The sequence below is a fragment of the Hippocampus bargibanti genome, linkage group LG04, assembly GCF_051943395.1.
Source record: "Hippocampus bargibanti isolate YZ-2025 linkage group LG04, ASM5194339v1, whole genome shotgun sequence".
Taxonomy (NCBI): Eukaryota; Metazoa; Chordata; class Actinopteri; order Syngnathiformes; family Syngnathidae; genus Hippocampus; species Hippocampus bargibanti.
Window position 1 is genome coordinate 30737276 of NC_142737.1, and position 19108 is coordinate 30756383.

Consider the following 19108-nt stretch of genomic DNA (forward strand, 5'->3'; position numbering starts at 1 on the left):
GGACCGGAATATCAGTCAAGCTGCACCCCCCCTATCAACTGGACGGAAATGGACGCCATCCATTGCGGTGCAGCAGGGTACAGCAGCCCTAAGGCACAGCGACATCGTGGGACACGTCCAGCTAGGAAGAGGGGGCTACACCTGGAGGCACAACCAGGTCCTGAAGAGTTTGGCAGTCAGCCTTGAGAGCAATACACCATCAACTCCTTGCCCATGAGACCCACCACTTCCAGCACAGCACCGTTGACTTTTATCCGAGAGGGAGAGAAAAAGCCCAAACATCCTCCTGCAAAACTCGAGGTTGGACAGATGGCCAGGGTCCGGGATTGGAAGATGCGGGTTGACATTGGCCAGCAATTGGTTTTCCCAGCGGCGATTGCAGCCACCACCCTGAGACCAGACTTGGGGCTCTGGCCCCTTCACTCAAGGCTGTCTACATCACAGAACTTACAGTCCCGTGGGAAAACTCAGTTGAAGAGGCCTATGAGCGAGGATGGAAAGCCAAGGTCTATCCCATTGAAGTTGGATGTAGGGGGTTTGTGGCTTCCTCCACCATCAAACTGCTAAAAGACCTGGGCATCCATGGACAGGCTCCGCGGCACACAGTTAGGTCACTCTCTGAAGCGGCAGAAAGAAGCAGCCACTGGATCTGGATGAAGAGGAAGGACCCCTGTTGGGCTCATAGGTCAGCAACCTAAGACCCCCCCCCCCCAGCTTCTGAACATCTGATTGGGCATGGGACACAAGCGCGGGCGTGATCAACCTGTGATGAAAGGCCAAAACACCCAATGATTCTTTGGAGCACTACTGATGATGTGTCCCAAATTCACAACCTTCCCATCCCTGAGGCACAGCTCCCACACCACTCTCAACATCAAGGCTACATCTCATGTGCGGACCATCCATTGGCACAAACGGACAGAATAACATCATGTCCAGTGTTTCATGATTCTTTGACCTTACCCCGCAGAGGCCAGGGGTGGCCCACCAAAAGCAGCTGTTGGACCTGTTCCTGTGCCGACAAGTCAAAATACGCATGTGTGGCCTTAATCATGAAATTGAGGGTGAGACAAGACCCTTAGTTCAAACCCTGTACCGCAGCACACCACTGTGCACAGTGTGTCAGGTGTGCTGTGGGAAATTGTTCAATATGTATGTATTCTTGTGTGTTTTATCGCCTGACATTGTAATTGTGTATTACTCTTACATACCGGTAGATAGTTGCAGCAGCTACCTAATTGCCTTATGCTTCGAGAAAAGCAAAGTTTCCTGTGTGAGGCAATACAACGTAAGGTATATTTCATTTCGATTTACTTTTACCGGGGATGCAACGCCATCGATGTACCCTTTAAGCAAAATTGCGCACAGGACACAAACAAATAATATTGCACTAAATAGCGCACCTCAATGAGATCCTTGATGAGAGGAGTCCATCTTGAGAGTTGGTAGGTATGCTCACTAATCCGCTCCTTCCGTTCAGGCTTTTTGCTTTTCTTGGCAGTGGCCTGCATTGGAAACATTTTATTTTCTTGTGATGATTTATACCAACCCCAATACAAATCATTTTCAACTTGCATTCAACTGAATACCATATACAGTAAAGTCTCGTTATATCGATATTCTCGGGAGTTAGAAAAAAATGTCGATATAACCGTACTGTCGATATATCTGTCCTGCGCCGAACTGCATTAACAAAAGCCGTCAAAAGAGGGCATCCAAGCGCCATATAAGAAACGGAGCTGGCTATGAGCTCGCCATTTTGTGCCTCTTTTTTGGGGGGGGGTGAGAGATGTTCCCCGAATGTTGCCTCAAAATGGCACATATGATTCTTTAATCGATTGCAAACATGTATGCTTTCCTCTTCAGTGCTTTCCTCTACAGTGTATTTGAATCATATTCATAACTGGATGTGTAACAAGAAAGCATATTATCCGAATCTGAAGCCATTGTTTGAATTCTCCAGAAATGCAAGACGTCTTGGGGTGACGTCACGAACTGGGGGCGGTACTTTCTGAAAATGCCCAATTCGCAGCTCAATTTTTTGCAGATTTTGGACACTTTAAGTCATTTTTATTGGTGTTTTGCATTTGACAAAAAATATCATACTGCGTGTTTTGGGTATTTTAGATGCGACAACACGTTTTTCTGATGTCAGTTAAAAAACAAAAAAGTGACGTTGGTTGTCCTTTAAGTCTCAGTTGTTGCAAGGTTTTTAATCAAATGAGCAACCTTTATTTTGCTATGCCTGCTGTCGCTAAGTAAATGCACAAAACGTAAAATATACTGTGTTAGGATCGCGTGTTTCATACTTGACTTTAGGATTTCAGAACACATCATACCTCAGAGATGATCGGCACCCCCATGTGTGCCATGTTGGAAATTATGTCACTGTCTTCCGGTGGAATGTTGGCATGCTGGAGCAATTTACATAAATTTTCTTCGGTCAAACCTGATGAACACACACGCACACAAGCACACACGCACACACACATACAGTTGACACCTGACATATCTACATACTGTACAAGCGTGCAAACCTTCATAATTATGCAGTGGCGTGTATTTGTGAGTAGGAGAATATCTAGAAATTACTTTCACAAAAGAGATCCAGGCATTCTATAATATACGTGTATATGAATACATACATAGGTGAAAGCCATGTGTTCGTCCCCCGTTAATTTTTTAAGTTAATAAATATAATCAATCAATAAAATCATCAATAAATATAGTAGTCTCCAATGTTATGGTGTTTTTATTTTTTTGGGGGGAATCAGAATATGGTAACGATAGAATATGGTATATGCTATACCTCAATACATTTCCAAAGGTATAAAATGTATGTTGGGTGATATATGGCTCAATTCCGTTTTCTGTAACATAGTATTGACAATAGTACAAACATTGAACAAAAACTATCCACATATCCCACCATTCTTGAGGAAGATGTAAAGCAGAATGATACGAATCTTGTCAGAGATGTTGACATTGGTATCCAGTAAGATTGGTACAATTAACCTCATGGGATCCTTTATTTTCTCGCCTTCTGCATCGGTACCAGTTGCAAGATCCTATCAGAATGGAAAAGAATAAGTGAAGAAAATGGTCATTACTTAGGGAATAAACCGGATCACATCTGCCAATTATTAGAAATCTGCCTTAATACTACGTATTTTCAATTTCGTGAAAAATTTTATAAACAAATTCACGGTTTACATGGAAGAGATGGAGAAACAGGCCCTCACATCCTTCCCAGGGACAAAACCTAGACACTGGTTTAGATATGTGGACGATACTTTTGTCATAATTAAGAAACAAGAAATTCAATCCTTCACAGATCACCTCAACTCTGTAGACGTCAACATTAAATTTACCCGTGAGGACATTCAAGAGAACCAACTAGCCTTCTTGGATTGTAAAGTAATTATAAAAGAGGACAGAGCGCTAAAAACAGAAGTCTTTAGGAAGGCTACGCACACTGACCAATACTTACTTTTTGACTCTAACCACCCTTTACAACACAAACTAGGAGTTATCAGAACCCTCCAGCATAGGGCTAAACTAATACCAACTTGCACTGAAGGTAGAGAAAAGGAGTCAAAACATATCAGGAGAGCACTCACTAACTGTGGGTACCCTCAGGGGTCATTCAACAAATGTCAGAAAGAAAGAATAGGGAATGAAACCAATAATTCTCAAGATACAAAAAGGAGAGGAGTAGCAGTACCGAACATTGCAGGAGTTTCTGAAAAATTACAAAGAGTCCTTTGGCAACATAAAATTCCTACTTATTTCAAACCGATAAACACGTTAAGGCAAAAATTAGTGCATTCAAAAGATAGGCTACCAAATGTAAAACAAAGTAATGTAGTTTATTCCATACATTGTAAGAATGAAAATTGTAAGGAGCAGTACATTGGGGAGACTCAACAAATTCTCAAAAAAAGACTTTATCAACATCGCAGGGATAATACAAGTGGACCTCAATCGGCTGTAGATCTGCACCTAAAAGCTAGCAACCACTCATTTGACGACAATGAGGTTAAAATCTTAGCGAAGGAACATAGATGGTTTGAAAGGGGGGTAAAAGAAGCGATTCTTATAAAACAACAAAATCCTTCATTAAACCGATCTGGTGGTGTGAGGTTCAATTTGGATCGTTCATACAATAGCCTGCTTAGGCAAAACAGGTTAGGCAACTTTCATAATGCTGATGAGGGTCGTTATGCTGATGAGGTGATACCGGTGGGAGTGGAGGTAATAGGCCAGTCGTTAGTCAGGAATGTAGGAACAATCAGTGGGGCCACAGGGAGGGGTCCTCTGCCCCCCCAACCTGAGAGTAGGGACCTATCATAGCTGTGTCCGGCGCCACCATGTCTGGACATTAGGGATATATAAATGGGGCCGATACGACCAGTCAGACTTTAGTTCGCTGACGAAGCCTCTTGGATAGGAGGCGAAACGTCCGAAACCTTCACATTTGTACAGATGACGGCTGAAGAAACCTTCTCATCGATGGACCACTCCTGTACGAATGAGAGCTTACACAGACGTATTACTTAGGGAAGTTTTGTTCTGATGTATGTACCTCCAGTGACACATTTTAAGGTATTGTTGGGGGAATTAAAGTTTGAGAAATATCTGATGTTCTGCATCTTTGTGTCTCACTTGGTATTCCCTAAAACAATGCTCCCTCAACCCCCCTGGAGCAATCTCGGTCATCTTTGACCGGGAGGTAGGTTCTGGGCATTCTCAGCCATCTTTGGCCGGTTGGCAAGGCACACCACGGAATGTTTGCGAGCCAATCGCAGGGCACAAAGAGACATAGAATCATTTGCGCTCACACTCATAACAAGGGACTATTTAGAGTGTTTAATAAGCCTGCCATGCATATTTTTTTGAAAGTCGGAGGAAATCAGAGTACACAGAGAAAACCCACACAGGCACTGGTAGCACATGCAAAGTTCACACAGGAAGGCCATACCCCATAATCGAACTCGGAACCTCTGTACTGGGAGGTGGAAGTGCCAACCAGTCATGCACCTTGTCGCCAACTTGATGAAAATGCTGTTTATTTTGGTTTTATTTCAAGTGATATTGTTGAGCAATCATATGTGTGATAGAAGGCTTTCAGCTAGGATGAAAGGAAAAGTGTATAAAACAGTAGTGAGACCAGCCGTTATGTTTGGACTGGAGACAGTGCCACTGCAGAAAACACAGGAAGCAGAGCTGGAGGTAGCAGAGTTGAAGATGTTGAGGTTTTCTTTGGAAGTGGCCAGGTTGGATAGGATCAGGAATGAGTACATTAGAGGGACAACTCATATTGGAGGCTTTGGAAAGAAAGTCAGAGAGGCCAGACTGAGATGGTTTGGACATGTCCAGAAGAGAGAGAGTGACTATATCGGGAAAAGGATGCTGAGCCTTGAACTTCCAGGCAGCAGACGGAGAGGAAGACCGAATAGTAGGTTTATGGATGTTGTCAAAGAGGACATGACGGTAGCTGGTGTGAGAGAAGAGGATTCACAAAACCGGGATAGATGGAGGACATCGATTCGCTGTGGCGACCCCTGAAGGGAAAAGCCGAGAGGATAAGAAGATTGTTGAGCAATCATTGAATTAGCACGTTTTTCTGATATAGCTTTGTCAATTAGACATTTCATGTCTGGTTTACGGTGAGTAACATGAAATCAGAAGTTTTCACTGACTACTTGCTCTTACTTAAGTCCTTATTTGGGGACTTAAAGGACAACCGACGTCTCCGGACAAGTTGTGTCCATAATTTGTAAAATGGCTTCACAGGACTTTTACTGGCCGTATTTTAACAAGATTTCACCGCATATAGCTATATTTTACATTTTAAGACTCGTGCTGAACATTCAGGAAGTCTTGTTTTTTGGAGTTGGTGACGAGTCCGTACGTGACGTCAGAAAAGGACCGCCTCCTCACCGTAAAAAAGACGCATTGTAGCGACTTTCCATCACGTCAATGTATTTTGCTGTACCGTTTTTTTTTTAAACCATGTCTTACACCCAAAAGCTGCCAGCAGAGGGAGGCAAACTCCATGGAAAGAATGTATCAGCCTGTGGAAACGAGCTGATTCATTCCTCACTGGAGCTGGTCGCCATTTTTCTGCCTCTTTTTGAGACATCCCCCCCCCTGCCCGTTTGCCTCAAAATGGCCCAAATAAATTCTTTAATCGATTGCAAACATGTATGCTTTGCTCATCAGGACTATTTGAATCATATTCATAACTGGATGTGTAACAAGAAAGCATATTCTCCGAATCTGAAGCCATTGTTTTGATTCACAAGCAATGCAAGACATCTTGGCGTGAAGTCATGAAGGGGGGCGGGACTTTCTGAAAATGCCCAATTCGCAGCTCAATTGTTTGCAGATTTTGGACAATTTAAGTCATTTTTATTGGTGTTTTGCATTTGACTAAAAATATCATACTGCATGTTTTGGGTATTTTAGATGCTATAAAACGTTTTTCTGGTGTCAGTTAAAAAACAAAAAAGTGACGTCGGTTGTCCTTTAAGTAAGTAACTTACTCACGCTATAAAGTACATTGATACCTTGGCTTACGAACTTAATTGTTTCCCAGACAGTGTGTAAGGCAAAAAGTGTGTATCCCAAACATTAATTTCCCAGAGGCAACCATTAAAATGAGAATAATATGTTCCCAGGTCCCCATAAAACATAATTTTCTACTTGCTAAGCCTTTTAACTACACACAATATACTTTCTTTTATGTATAATAAATGTGCTATGTGTAGCATATGTCACACTGCTACAGAATGTTGCAACAGGTCGTAAAGCAGAGGTGACGTCACGACCGCAAGTAGACTAACATGGCGGCACAATAAAGACATTGACAAAGCAAGTCATCTCCTCTCATTCCTAGGGACACAACATTGGCGACGAAGATGGACTTCTACACAGCTCCCCTACCCTTGTTTCTCACGCTCCCCGGTGAGCCACCAGTCCCGTGGTCCCGCTGGTATGACTCTTTTTCGACATATCTGATGGCGATCGGACTAAACGAGCCAAGCAATGCACGGCTAATGGCTATGCTAGTGCATAGCTTAGGAAGTGAGTGGCAGCACATTTTTCGTACACTCGGACCCGCGCAGACATACGGGTCGCTTTGTTGGACAGACATCCCCCTCCCCCAGAGCGTGATCGTCCGGCGGATTGCCTTCAGGCGAGTCGGTACACCACTACGTTGCCGACTTGCGGTGTTTAGTGCCACTTTGAGGAGGAACTGATTAGGGATCAACCAGCGGCGAACACGATTGATCCCAAGCTACGGGAGAAACTGTTATTGTCGCCTGACGACCTCCCACTATCGAAGGATGTGGAGATGACGTTCCAATTGGAGAATGCAGCACAATTAACGGCTCGGCTCATGAACCCACCCACCCCTTCACACTCTCCCATGTTGGATCGGATTGTTGCTCCAACCACTCCACTCCCAGACGCCACCTTCAGTTACGAATCCACCTCTAAATACAACGATGCCGATAATAAATGTGGCCAGGTAATGTGGATGTAAAGGGGCCGACACATGCACGCCTTGTGCCTGGCACCCCCTAGACATACGCGTGCCAAATTGCAAAGCCATTGGACAAACGCTGCAGGAAGATGAATCATTTCGCTCTGCTCCCACCTCCACCTACGACGGTGCCGAGGTAAATGTCATCAGACAGGCCAACACACACAGGCCTTGTGCCAACTGTGGGTCTGCTTGGCACCCCACACGCGTGCCAAATTGCAAAGCCATTGGACAAAGATGCCAGCACTGCGGAAAGATGAACCACTTTGCGACGATGTGCCGCTCTGCTCCCACGTCCAAGTGCATGTCACGCCGCTCACCAGGCCAGCCGAGGCGGACCATGTGTGGGCTCGCACGCCATGCCATTCAAGTGGTGCACAGTGGAACTGGATGGAGTGAGCTTACCACGCATGCCTGTCAAGGCTGAGCAGGGAAACCGGCAGTCTACCCGGTTTCCCTTGTTTACAGAATTTTTCTAGGTCCTTCAGGCAGGGGGTAAATGTAGCATATGTCACACTGCAGAATGTTGCAACAGGTCATAAATCAGCGTTGACGTCACGACCGCAGGTAGACTAACATGGCGGCACAATAAAGACGTTGACAAATCAAGTCTTCTCCTCTCATTCCTCCGGACACACTATGGTATTGTAATTAAAGAATGAAACTGTACTGTATAAGAAAGTCGTTTTATTTCCCTTTGTGATGGTCCTTGATGGAATGAAGTGGCCATCTTGAGGAATGAGTCCTTGTAATCTTTGGCAGCTTCATCATCAGAACTGGCTGGCTCACCATGACGAATGACACTATGAATCCCTGTACGACGCTTAAAGTTCTCGAACCATCCGTGGCGAGCCTTGAAATCATCAATGGATGACGAACTTCCAGGTCTCCTCTTGTCAATATCCGAGTGAAGTTGCCATGTTTTCTCTGCGATAATTTTACCTAGTTCCTGTTCTGTTTAGCTGGGTTGATAGCTTTTTGCATCAAGTGTACAGATGACTGGTGCGGGTTATTTGTGGAGCCTGATTGATGGGATATTTTAACCTTGCAGTCTACACTCTGCCTTTGAACGGTCAATAAAGTTGAAACAAGTCCAATTTTCACTGTATTCTATCCATTTTCTCACACTCTCTCTTTCTCTCTGTCGTCTGCCTATCTATTTTATTCACAGCTCTGTGTTTCTGTAACCCCCCCACTGCTGCGTTATCGACCAATCACGTGCAGCTTTAATCTATTTTAATTTGCAGCTCTGTGTTTCTGTAAACCCCCCCCCCCCTTCACTGCTGCGTTCTTGACTCGAATCACGTGCTGCTTTAACCGAAGACCGTGGGCAGGGAATAGAGGACGAAAAATAGTCGGCTTCCACTTCCTTGTTAGGAGAACAGACTCGTTCGCGAACGACACATCACTCATTGTGGCGCTCCGAGTGTATCCCGAAAAATAGTTTGTATGCCAAGATAAAATTCTTGTGAATTTAACGTTCGTAAGCCGATAAGTTCGTAAGCCAAGGTATCACTGTATATGACTTATATCCTTATAACCTCAAAGTATAGTGATACCTTCGTTTACGAACCCCTTGGCTGACGAACTTGTTGGTTTACAAACGTTAAATTTATGCAAAATGTACCTTGGCATACAAACTATTTTTCGGGATACACACGGAGCTGCCACAATGAGTGTTGCTCGTGAACGAGCCCGTTCTCCTAACAAGAAAATGGCAGCCGGCTTGTTTTGGTCCTCTATTCCCGGCCCCCAGTGGTCGGTTAAAGCCACGTGATTGGTCAAGAACGCAGCAGTGAGGGGAGGTTGTTTAAACATTAGAGACTGGCAAACGCTAGAGAGAGTGACAAAATGGATAGAAAATAGATAAATTTAGACTCGTTTCAACTTTGATAGTTCAAAGGCAGAGTCTATACGGTAAGGTTAAAATATCCCATCAATCAGGTGCCACAAATAAACCACACAAGCCATCTGTACACTTAATGCAGAACGCTCTCAACCCAGCTAAACAGAACATAATTGATGAGGAACTAGGTAAAATTATCGCAGAGAAAGCACCTAGAAGGGATTATTCCTCAAGATGGTGAAAGAACAATGCTACGTTCCTCATCAAGTGTGTAATGCTGATGAAACCGGCCACTCCATTCCATCAAGTCATCAATGAGCAGCATAAAGGTAAATAAAATTACTTCATTATACAGTATCGTTTATTTCTTTAATTATAATACCATAACACATTTATTATACATAAAATAAGGTATATTTTGTGTAGTTTTAAAGCTTAGAAAATTACAAAGTACAAAAGTATGTCTTATGGGGACCTGGGAACGGATTATTCTCATTTTAATGGTTTCCGATGGGAAATTATTTTTGGGGATACACACTTTTCACCTTACACACTCTGTATGGGAACCAAGTAAGTTCGTAAGAAAAGGTATCACTGTACTGTTATTGAAGTATCATTCATGGCTACTCTACATGCCTCTGATCAAGGTTCACATTTATAATCTCACACAACACCCATGCTAGTTTTTTTTTTTAATTACCTGCTCCACACGGCACAGTTTGTCAACCGTGCCCTGGTAACGATTCATACAATCTTCAGCCAGGTGAAGGTGGGTTGAATACTAACAAGAAAAAAATAAGTAGATGACTATTCCACGAGTTACAAACATTTGCACAGTGAAATGTATTTCAAAAATAATAAAATAAACATTTGCTTCTCTGCATGTAGCAACAAGTTTGGGGTAAATGTGAACAAGAATACCGTTAAAGGACAACCGACGTCTGCGGAGTTTGTGTCCATAATTTGTAAAATGGCTTCAAATTACTTCTACTGAGCGTATTTTACAAAGATTCCACCACATTTAGCTATATTTTACGTTTTAAGACTCGCGCTGAATATTCAGAAAGTCTTGTATTTGAGTTGGTGATGAGTCCGTACGTGACGTCACTAAAGGACCGCCCCTGACCGTAAAAAAGACGCATTGTAGCGGTCCTTCCATCACGTTAATGTATTTTGCTGTACTTGTTTGGTCTGGGGACCTCGTGTTGCACCCAAAAGCCGCCAGAAGGCCAGAAGAGGGTGTCCAAGCGCCATATAAGGAATTTATCAGCCTGTGGAAACGGAGTTGGCCACACGAGGTCGCCATTTTGTGCGTCTTTTTTTTGGGGTGAGAGATTTCCCCCCAATGTTGCCTCAAAATGGAACGGAATAAATTCTTTAATCGATTGCAAACATGTATGCTTTCCTCTTCAGAACTATTTGAATCATATTCATAACTGGATGTGAACAAGCAAGCATATTCTCCGAATCTGAAGCCATTTTGATTCTCCAGCAATGCAAGACGTCTTGGCGTGACGTCACGAACTGGGGGCGGGACTTTCTGAAAATGCCCAATTCGCAGCTCAATTTTTTGCAGATTTTGGACACTTTAAGTCATTTTTATTGTTTTGCATTTGAATAAAAATATCATACTGCATGTTTTGGGTATTTTAGATGCTATAAAACGTTTTTCTGATGTCAGTTAGGAAACAAAAAAGTGATGTTGGTTGTCCTTTAAATTTGCTGTTCTTACTTTGCTTAGTTCCTTTTGATATTGAGGCATTTTTTTGAGCATCTGAGACAGTTCCTTCATTGTGGTCTGTAAAACAATGGTGATCATCATTAGTGGTTAAGTACAATACTGAATACATTCTAGTACAAAGTTTACATTCTCTTTTCATTTACTTGGTACGGCTGTGGACTGCAATATCGGCTGTAACCAGACTAAATTTTGGATTGCTGAAAATATCTATTTAGCATATTTTACTGATTGCGGAGAAGGGAGGTAGATTTTTTTTCTTTCTTTCCTTATTTCTGTCTTTCCTTCTTTTCTTCATTTTTTATTCTTTCTTTCTTTCTTTCTTTCTTTATTTGTCTTTTCCTTTTGGCTTTTCCATTGAGCGGTCGCCACAGCGAATCACTGTCCTCCATTTAACACTGTTTTGTGGATTATTTTCCCTCACGCCAGCTACCTTCATGTCCTCTTTCACAATCCATAAACATCCCGCCAGGTATTTGAAGACTCAGCGTCCTACTCCCAATATACTCATTCTCTCTCTTCTGGACATGTCCAAACCATCTCAGTCTGGCTTCTCTGACCTTTAATATGATTTTCTCTCTCACTCTCGCTCTCTCTTTGATTGATTGATTGACAGACATTGAAAAAAATCCAGATTTCCCACCAAAACATAAGGGACCAAATCAGTTATCTTTTATTTCCAAGTCATGGAGTTTCATCTGGATCGGACAGATTATAGCACAACACATATTGTTTTAATGTTAGAGTAACTGAATAAATTTTCACCTTCATTAAGCTATATTTCATTTGCGACATTGCACATTGGCATTTTAAAGTTTCATCGAAACTCTCTCAGCCACATTGTGTGCCAATTTACTGAATTCACATTATTCTTCCATGTGAATAAAACATGCTGAAATGTGGTTGAATGACAGAAAAGATTGTTCGGAGTAATGTGGATGTTTTTTTTCCTCTACCTTTTCTCCTGTGTTCAGTTTTTTGCTGGCAGAAAATTCTTTCAGAGAGCGAGTCACAGCCCTATGCAAACAAAAGAAAGACAACGTAATTCATGTCACAAGATCAGTTATGACAAAGTAAAACGTTCGTACACTTCAAAATTCAAGTGCCATAAGTGTTAGGTAGTTCGTGCTGTTGTGTTTGTTTCTTTTAAATGTTTGACATTACCATGTTGAAACAAGGCGCATTTAACACAAGCACTCACGTTGAAACTTCAGCGATGTGTTTATGTCTCAGAGTCAACCAAAGGTCATCATCCTCATCCAGCAACACATCTTTTTTCCGAGTCTCCCCCATTCCACTGGTCTCAAAGCTGACAGAAATGTACATATATAATGATTGTAATTGTAAAAGAAAAACGTGCAAAAGATATAAAGAATACAGGGAGCAAAAACATGAGTATCATATGTGTATTTCCAGATTGGAATTACCCACAAGGTACATAATCAATCAATTTCCTCAACCGGGGTGCAGACACAAGATCAGGACTTTGAGCCTGGTAACCAATTTCATTGGTCATTGCTACCCTTTTGTTTTTACTGGTGCATTTGAGAAATAAACATCTAATAATGCAAAGAACCATTTCACTGAATGATGTACATGTGACACCAAAATTTGCTAATTTCCTCAACATATTTCTGCAGGAATGTTTTGATCATACTTAATGAGGCCCCTGACAGACAATGGCAGACGAGTATGGTAACACTATGTTCACACTTGAACGCCATGTCATCACTGAAAGAAAATTCTCGGATTTGATAAACCAAAACTACTCTATTTTGCCTCAACTGTGTTGTATTATGGAAGAGTGCACTTACAGATGAAACAGAAAAGACTCAATACATTTGTCAGTCATAATTTTTAAATAAAGGATTGCAGGTGGAACGATGATTAGCATGTTCTCTTCTTGCCTTCATCACACTCCGGGAACTCTGGTTTCCTCCCACATTCCTAAGAAACATGCATGGCAGGCTGATTCACCACTCAAAATGTGTGAGTGTGAACATGAATGATTGTTGCTCGATGTGTGCACTTTGATTGGCTGGAAACCAGTTGAGCTTGTCCCCGCCTGCTGCCCGCAGCTGAGATAGGCTCCACTATGCCCGTGACCCTTGTGTGGTTAATGGGTTCTTAGTTACTAATTGTGGTTGGTTTGTTGATTCTTATTTTTGTGATTGGATAAAATATGTAATAAAACGTTTAGCGATCTGAATGTGCGTGTGGTGATATGTACCTATAGACATCATTCTCAATGCCTAACAGGTCGTAGGCCATTGCCTGAAGAGTGAGCTCATGTAGAAGAGGTGACACAGGGTCAAATCCTCGGTCCAAGATGATTAGTTGACTCCGGCACTTATCTGGACCCTGAAGGAAGCCAGCATGGAAACAAAAGACTATCTACATTATACAGTTCCTTTATTAGCAGAGTAAAATCATATCAAAACAATGTCATAAACAATAATTTTGCAGAACCATGTACTTCAACATCCTGTAACTAAGCTGTATATATATTTATGTGTACTGTTGTGTAATCGTTGACAACAAGATCAGTGTCACTGCGTGATTACGTCAGCAGGGTCGTCAAGGACCAGACGAGAGAGTAACTGGACAGAACGGATTGCATTGGAAGTCAAATAAAAGTTACCCACGTTAACGCAACAGCTGGACTCACATGTGCCTTATTTGACAACACGTCAATAATATGGACTCGCAGCACAATTGCCAGACACAAAGACATAGGTCAGACATGTCTAAAGTCCAGCCCGTAGTCAATTGTCATCCGGGCCGCAGCCTCCATCATCAAATCAATTACGTCTTGTCCGCATGCAGAATTAATACATTGGGCAGTCGCGCTGTTACCTGCGTATGATAAATGCTGCCATCCAGAGGCTCAATTAACAACAGCAAATTATAAAAGAGTAGTAATTGAATGAGCCGCCACCCCAATTTTCTAAAATTGTGATTTTTTTTTTTACATTTTAAAAGTATTTTCTAAAACAATGACAATCAATAAAAAAACAATTACTTCTGTTCAACTGCTACAAAAAAAAGTTAGTGTTAAAAAAGTGAATTTAAGTGAATATGTTGGTGTAATTCGCTATACGAAAATCTTTAAACATCTTTTTGCATCATTTCGTTTTAGTTTCGACTTCCTGATACGTCATCCTGCCTTTCTTTACATGATGTCACACCCCATTATGTCACATCCTATTGTGTCGCACCGTGTCAGTCATATAAATGCTCTCCCAGTCCGTCTCTCGCTCTCTCAGCCTTCCTGCTTCCTCCTCGGCCGACCTCCCACAATGACTCCGCTGTCTTCAAGATTAAACTAACGTTCTGTCTGACACCTGGCTTCCAGCTGATTTATCCATCCTCTGCCATCACCACCCGTAGAAACGATGAGCCAGGAACGAACGATCACGATAAACCCATTAAATATTCTACTTCAATTTGTCAGTATATGTCAGTTCATTTTTGCTATGCATGTTTCAAATGAAGGGCGGCCCGGTAGTCGAGTGGTTAGCACAACGGCTTCACAGTGCAGAGGTCACCGGTTCGCGTCTTGGTCCGGCCTCCCTGTGTGGAGTTTGCATGTTCTCCCCGGACCTGCGTGGGTTTTCTCCGGGTCCTCCGGTTTCCTCCCACACTCCAAAAACATGCATGGCAGGCAGATTGAACACTCCAAATTGTCCCTCGGTGTGAGTGTGAGAGTGACTGTTGTATGTCTTTGTGTGCCCTGCGATTGGCTGGCAACCAATTCAGGGTGTCCCCCGCCTCGTGCCCGAAGACAGCTGTGATAGGCTCCAGCAACCCCCGCGACCCTAATGAGGAATAAGCGGTACGGAAAATGAGATGAGATGTTTCAAATGAACCAAAACACATGCTTTTGATAGTTGAAAATTAAAATAAAAAAAGCACATGTGAAACACAGAATAGCTCGCTGAAAGTGATTTTAATTAATTGCTGTTATAGTAAAGAACATCTGCCATGGTTGCCCCCCATACATTTTTAACACCCCCCAAATATGGCCCCCTTTGCATAATGTTTGGACACCCCTGATATAGGTGACTACCACAATATTATTTTTGAGTAGATGATCATGGATTTTGATTCACAACAGATTAGTTTTTATGGCTTGTTTTTTTCCAAACATCATGCATGGTCCACAGTGTAGCAGATCAACCCAAATTATTGGCAACGATGTCACAGCTGTTCTTAAAGTTAGTTTGTATGGGTACTGTAAATGAGTTGCTACCCAGATCTGACACTGGAGAATACATGTTTTCTGTTTGTTTTAGGAGGATGGTGGGCGGGTTTGACTGCAGCATTTGATACTCGATTGTTTGCAGCACTTGGTGGGCATTGCTTGTAGCGCTCTTGAGTGGTTTAGGTCCTATTTAGCCGGCAGAACCTTTTGTGTTAGCCTTGGCTGCTCTGAGTCACATCTCGCCCCTTGGTCATGTGAGACTAATGCTCAATTCTTGGGCCTCTGCTGTTCTCATTATACCTGATCCCATTGGGTTCCGTTTTAAGGAAACATGGTAATTCCTTCCACTGCTATGCAAATGACTGTCAGATCCATGTGCCACTGAGCAAAATGATGCTTTCCCATTAAGGCTACTTTTATCCTGCCTGGTGGAAATCAAAATATGGTTAGCACAAAATTTATTGAACCTCAACGAATAGAAAACAGCAGTGCCCCGTGTACACCCCAGTCAGAAGACTGCGCCCCCCTGTGTCCTTGGCTTAAGTCAACAGTCTCAAACATAAGCCAAATTGGACAGCGATTTTAAATTTGACCGGCAAATTGGTCCCGTTATTAAGTCCAGCTTCTTTCCTCTTAGGCATCTGGCTAAAATAAAACATCTCCTTTCTCTCGAAGAAGCATGAGTACTGTAATACACTTTACTTTTGAGTCACCTAATCTTTCAGCTGGTCCAGAATGCTGCTGCTCGCCTCTTGACTGGTACTCGTAAGTGGGAGCATAACTTGTACTTTCATCCCTGGCATCCCTTATCTGACTCCCTATAAATTTGAAAGTTATTTTCAAGATCCTATTATTTGTTTTTAAAGGACAACCGACGTCTCTTGACAAGTTGTTTCCATAATTTGTAAAATGGCTTCAAATGACTTCTGAGCGTATTTTACAAAGATTCCACCACATATAGCGATATTTTACGTTTTAAGACTCGCGCTGAATATTCTGGAAGTCTTGTTTTTGAGTTGGTGACGAGTCCTCACCCTACGTCACTGAAGGAACGCCCCTGACCGAAAAACGGACACATTGTACCAGTCCTTCCATCACGTCAAAGCATTTTGCTGTACTTGTTTGGTCTGAAAACTTCATGTTGCACCAAAAAGAGGCAGAAGAGGGCGAAAAAGCTCCATGTAAGGAATTAATCAGCCTGTTTACACAGGAATTAATCAGCCTGATTAATTCCTTACACGGAGCTTTGTCGCCATTTTCTGCCTCTTTTTTGGTGCTCCACCCCCCCCCCCCCCAATTGCCTTAAAAATGGCACGGAATAAATTCTTTAATCGATTGCAAACATGTATGTTTTCCTCTTCAGAAGTATTTGAATCATATTCATAACTGGATGAGTAAAGTAATTTTTTTTGATTCTCCAGCAAGACAAGACGTCTTGGGGTGACACCACGACCAAGGGGGCGGGACCTTCTGAAACTGGCCACTTCCGGGTTCATTTTTTTTGCAGATTTTGGACACTTTAAGTCATTTTTATTGTTGTTTTGCATTTGACTAAAAATATCATACTGCGTGTTTTGGGTATTTTAGATGCTATGAAACGTTTTTCTGATGTCAGTTAGGAAACAAAAAAGTTATGTCGGTTGTCCATTAAATCTTTAAATGACCTCGCGCCACCTTAGCTTTCCAAACTCATCCACCCCTACACACTTTCCAGATGCTTCAGGTTTGCTGACCAGACATGATTAGACATACCAAGAACTAAACGGAGGCTCAGAGGTGATCAAGCCCCTCTCTTTGTAATGACCTCCCACTAAATATTTGGGAAGTCCCCACGCTGCCCGTCTTTGAAACTCACCTCAAAACTCACTCTTACTCCTTGGCATTTGACACAGCATGATGAAGGTGTGGTCTTAGTTTTACTCCCTGGTGCTTCATACAATCATGCGACTGATTTATTGCTTTGTTGTTGTGTATCTGATAGTTGCTCCGTGTAAAAAACTTTGTGCTCTATAAGTACAGTTGAGTTGAGCTATTGCTTTTTTTCAACTTCTGTATGTCTCCCACCTCTCCGATGCTGGGGTCATCAGCCTTGTAGCCATCCAACTTGTCTTGTAGCATTTGGGCCAGAACAGCACAGTCTTTGTACTCTCTGAAAAACACAAAAAACAAATACAGTACAATTTTGAGAGAGGTGTTTGTTTTTTCAAACTGTTGTAATTATGGAAAAAATAGCTGAACACTTACAGCCCTTTAGTACTGTAATGCACTCATCTGTATATGGTTATAATAAAAAATAATTCACTTAATCTCAAGCACAACCCCACTAAGAAATATTCAGTTCGTTTGTTTAAACCAGGGGTGCTCATTATGTCGATTGCGATCTACTGGTCGATCGCGGAGGTAGTACTGGTCGATCGCAGCGTGACAGTAAAAAAAAAAAAAACAATTTGTCAGCCTATCAAACGTCCCGTCACTTGATTGACATACAGGGCAACCATTCAGATGACAACTGAATTTTGACCTTTAGGTCGCCGTGCGTCCGTAAACAACAGCGCTAAACGCAACAAAATTTACAAGCTAGTCAGCGAATTCCCCTCGTTTTTAAGCCCTTGCTAAAACATATGGTGATCAAAATGAGTGAGAAAGCTGGACCAAGTAAGGGGGCAAAACATCTTACTTTCATACGGAATAGGAAAATGTGGAGCGGCATTTTCGGACTGTTCATGGAAAATACGATATTGACTTCCCGCTGAAAAGCCAGCTGAGAAAGAGAAAGGTGGACAAACTAAAATCCCAGTTGCCCGGACAGCAGTCATTTTTCACTCAACATACTTCAAAAGCGAAAGCCGGCACCGAAGCATCGTTCCGGGTGAGTCACGACATCGTTAAAAAGAATAAGTCCTTCCAAGACGGAGAGATGGTAAAAGAAGCATTCGTTGAAGCAGCTGACTCCTTGTTCCGAGACTTTAAAAATAAGGCCGAGATATTATCTTCAATCAAAGCTCTGCAGCTGTCAAGACATACAGTTACACGGCGCTGTGAAGCCATGGCTGAGGATTTAACCCAGCAAAATGTGGAAAGACATCGGAGATTGTGAGTGTTCTCACTGCTGAAGTCCAGGGCTCATGGACAGTTCTGGAACTTACTCATAGAGGAAAATGTGCTACCTCATTGACTGCATTATTCGGCTCCACTTATTTATGTGAGTCAGCCTTTTCCTACATGAAGATCATGAAGTCTAAATACCGTTCCACCATGACTGATGAACATTTGGAAATCTGCTTGAGGCTGGCTGTCAGCAACTACTGTCCGGACTATGCATCTCTGGCTGATTCAATTCAGTGCAAGTCATCAAAGTAAACTCAGGTAATTACAACACATGTTAATAGTTATTTATTATGTTATGTATATGTAGTTATTATGTGTGTTGTGCAATATTGGCTTATGCAGTTATGCAAGGTACATCAACATACCTTGTACATACAAAGAATCCTTAATACATTTGAAAATAATTATGTTTTGCATTTTTATAGTGGGATCTTTTTGACTAGGTTGTTTTTATAAGTAGCTCGTATGCTGAAAAAGTGTGAGCACCCCTGGTTTAAACCAATTCGGAAACGATTTTGATCGTACCTGCAGAGGAAAAATGAGCATCAGCGTGAGGACTGTTAGCCAAACAATCCCCTTCAAGATTTTAGTTGACTCTTAGTTTACTGGTCTTTTTCTAGAATGCAATGTTCCGTTTACACCACATGTAATAAGACACGT

General features: G+C 42.2%; 1 protein-coding gene across 10 annotated transcripts in view; it reads right to left on the reverse strand.

Annotated features, from left to right (window-relative positions):
- The window catches only part of LOC148899682 (syntaxin-binding protein 1-like), a 66943-nt gene that overhangs the window by 21559 nt on the left and 26276 nt on the right, over window positions 1-19108 (reverse strand). For all 10 annotated transcript variants that reach the window (XR_016114775.1, XR_016114776.1, XM_088995100.1 and 7 more), the window contains 9 exons: window positions 17405-17489; window positions 13367-13497; window positions 12338-12445; window positions 12093-12153; window positions 11131-11196; window positions 10099-10179; window positions 2930-3068; window positions 2340-2449; window positions 1404-1505 (listed from right to left, as the gene is read on the reverse strand). Coding sequence is in view for 8 of the 10 variants with exons in the window: in XM_088995100.1 (XP_088851226.1) it covers window positions 1404-1505; window positions 2340-2449; window positions 2930-3068; window positions 10099-10179; window positions 11131-11196; window positions 12093-12153; window positions 12338-12445; window positions 13367-13497; window positions 17405-17489 (883 nt within the window). In the remaining 2 variants the exon portion in view is untranslated. The remainder of the gene's footprint in view (window positions 1-1403; window positions 1506-2339; window positions 2450-2929; window positions 3069-10098; window positions 10180-11130; window positions 11197-12092; window positions 12154-12337; window positions 12446-13366; window positions 13498-17404; window positions 17490-19108) is intronic.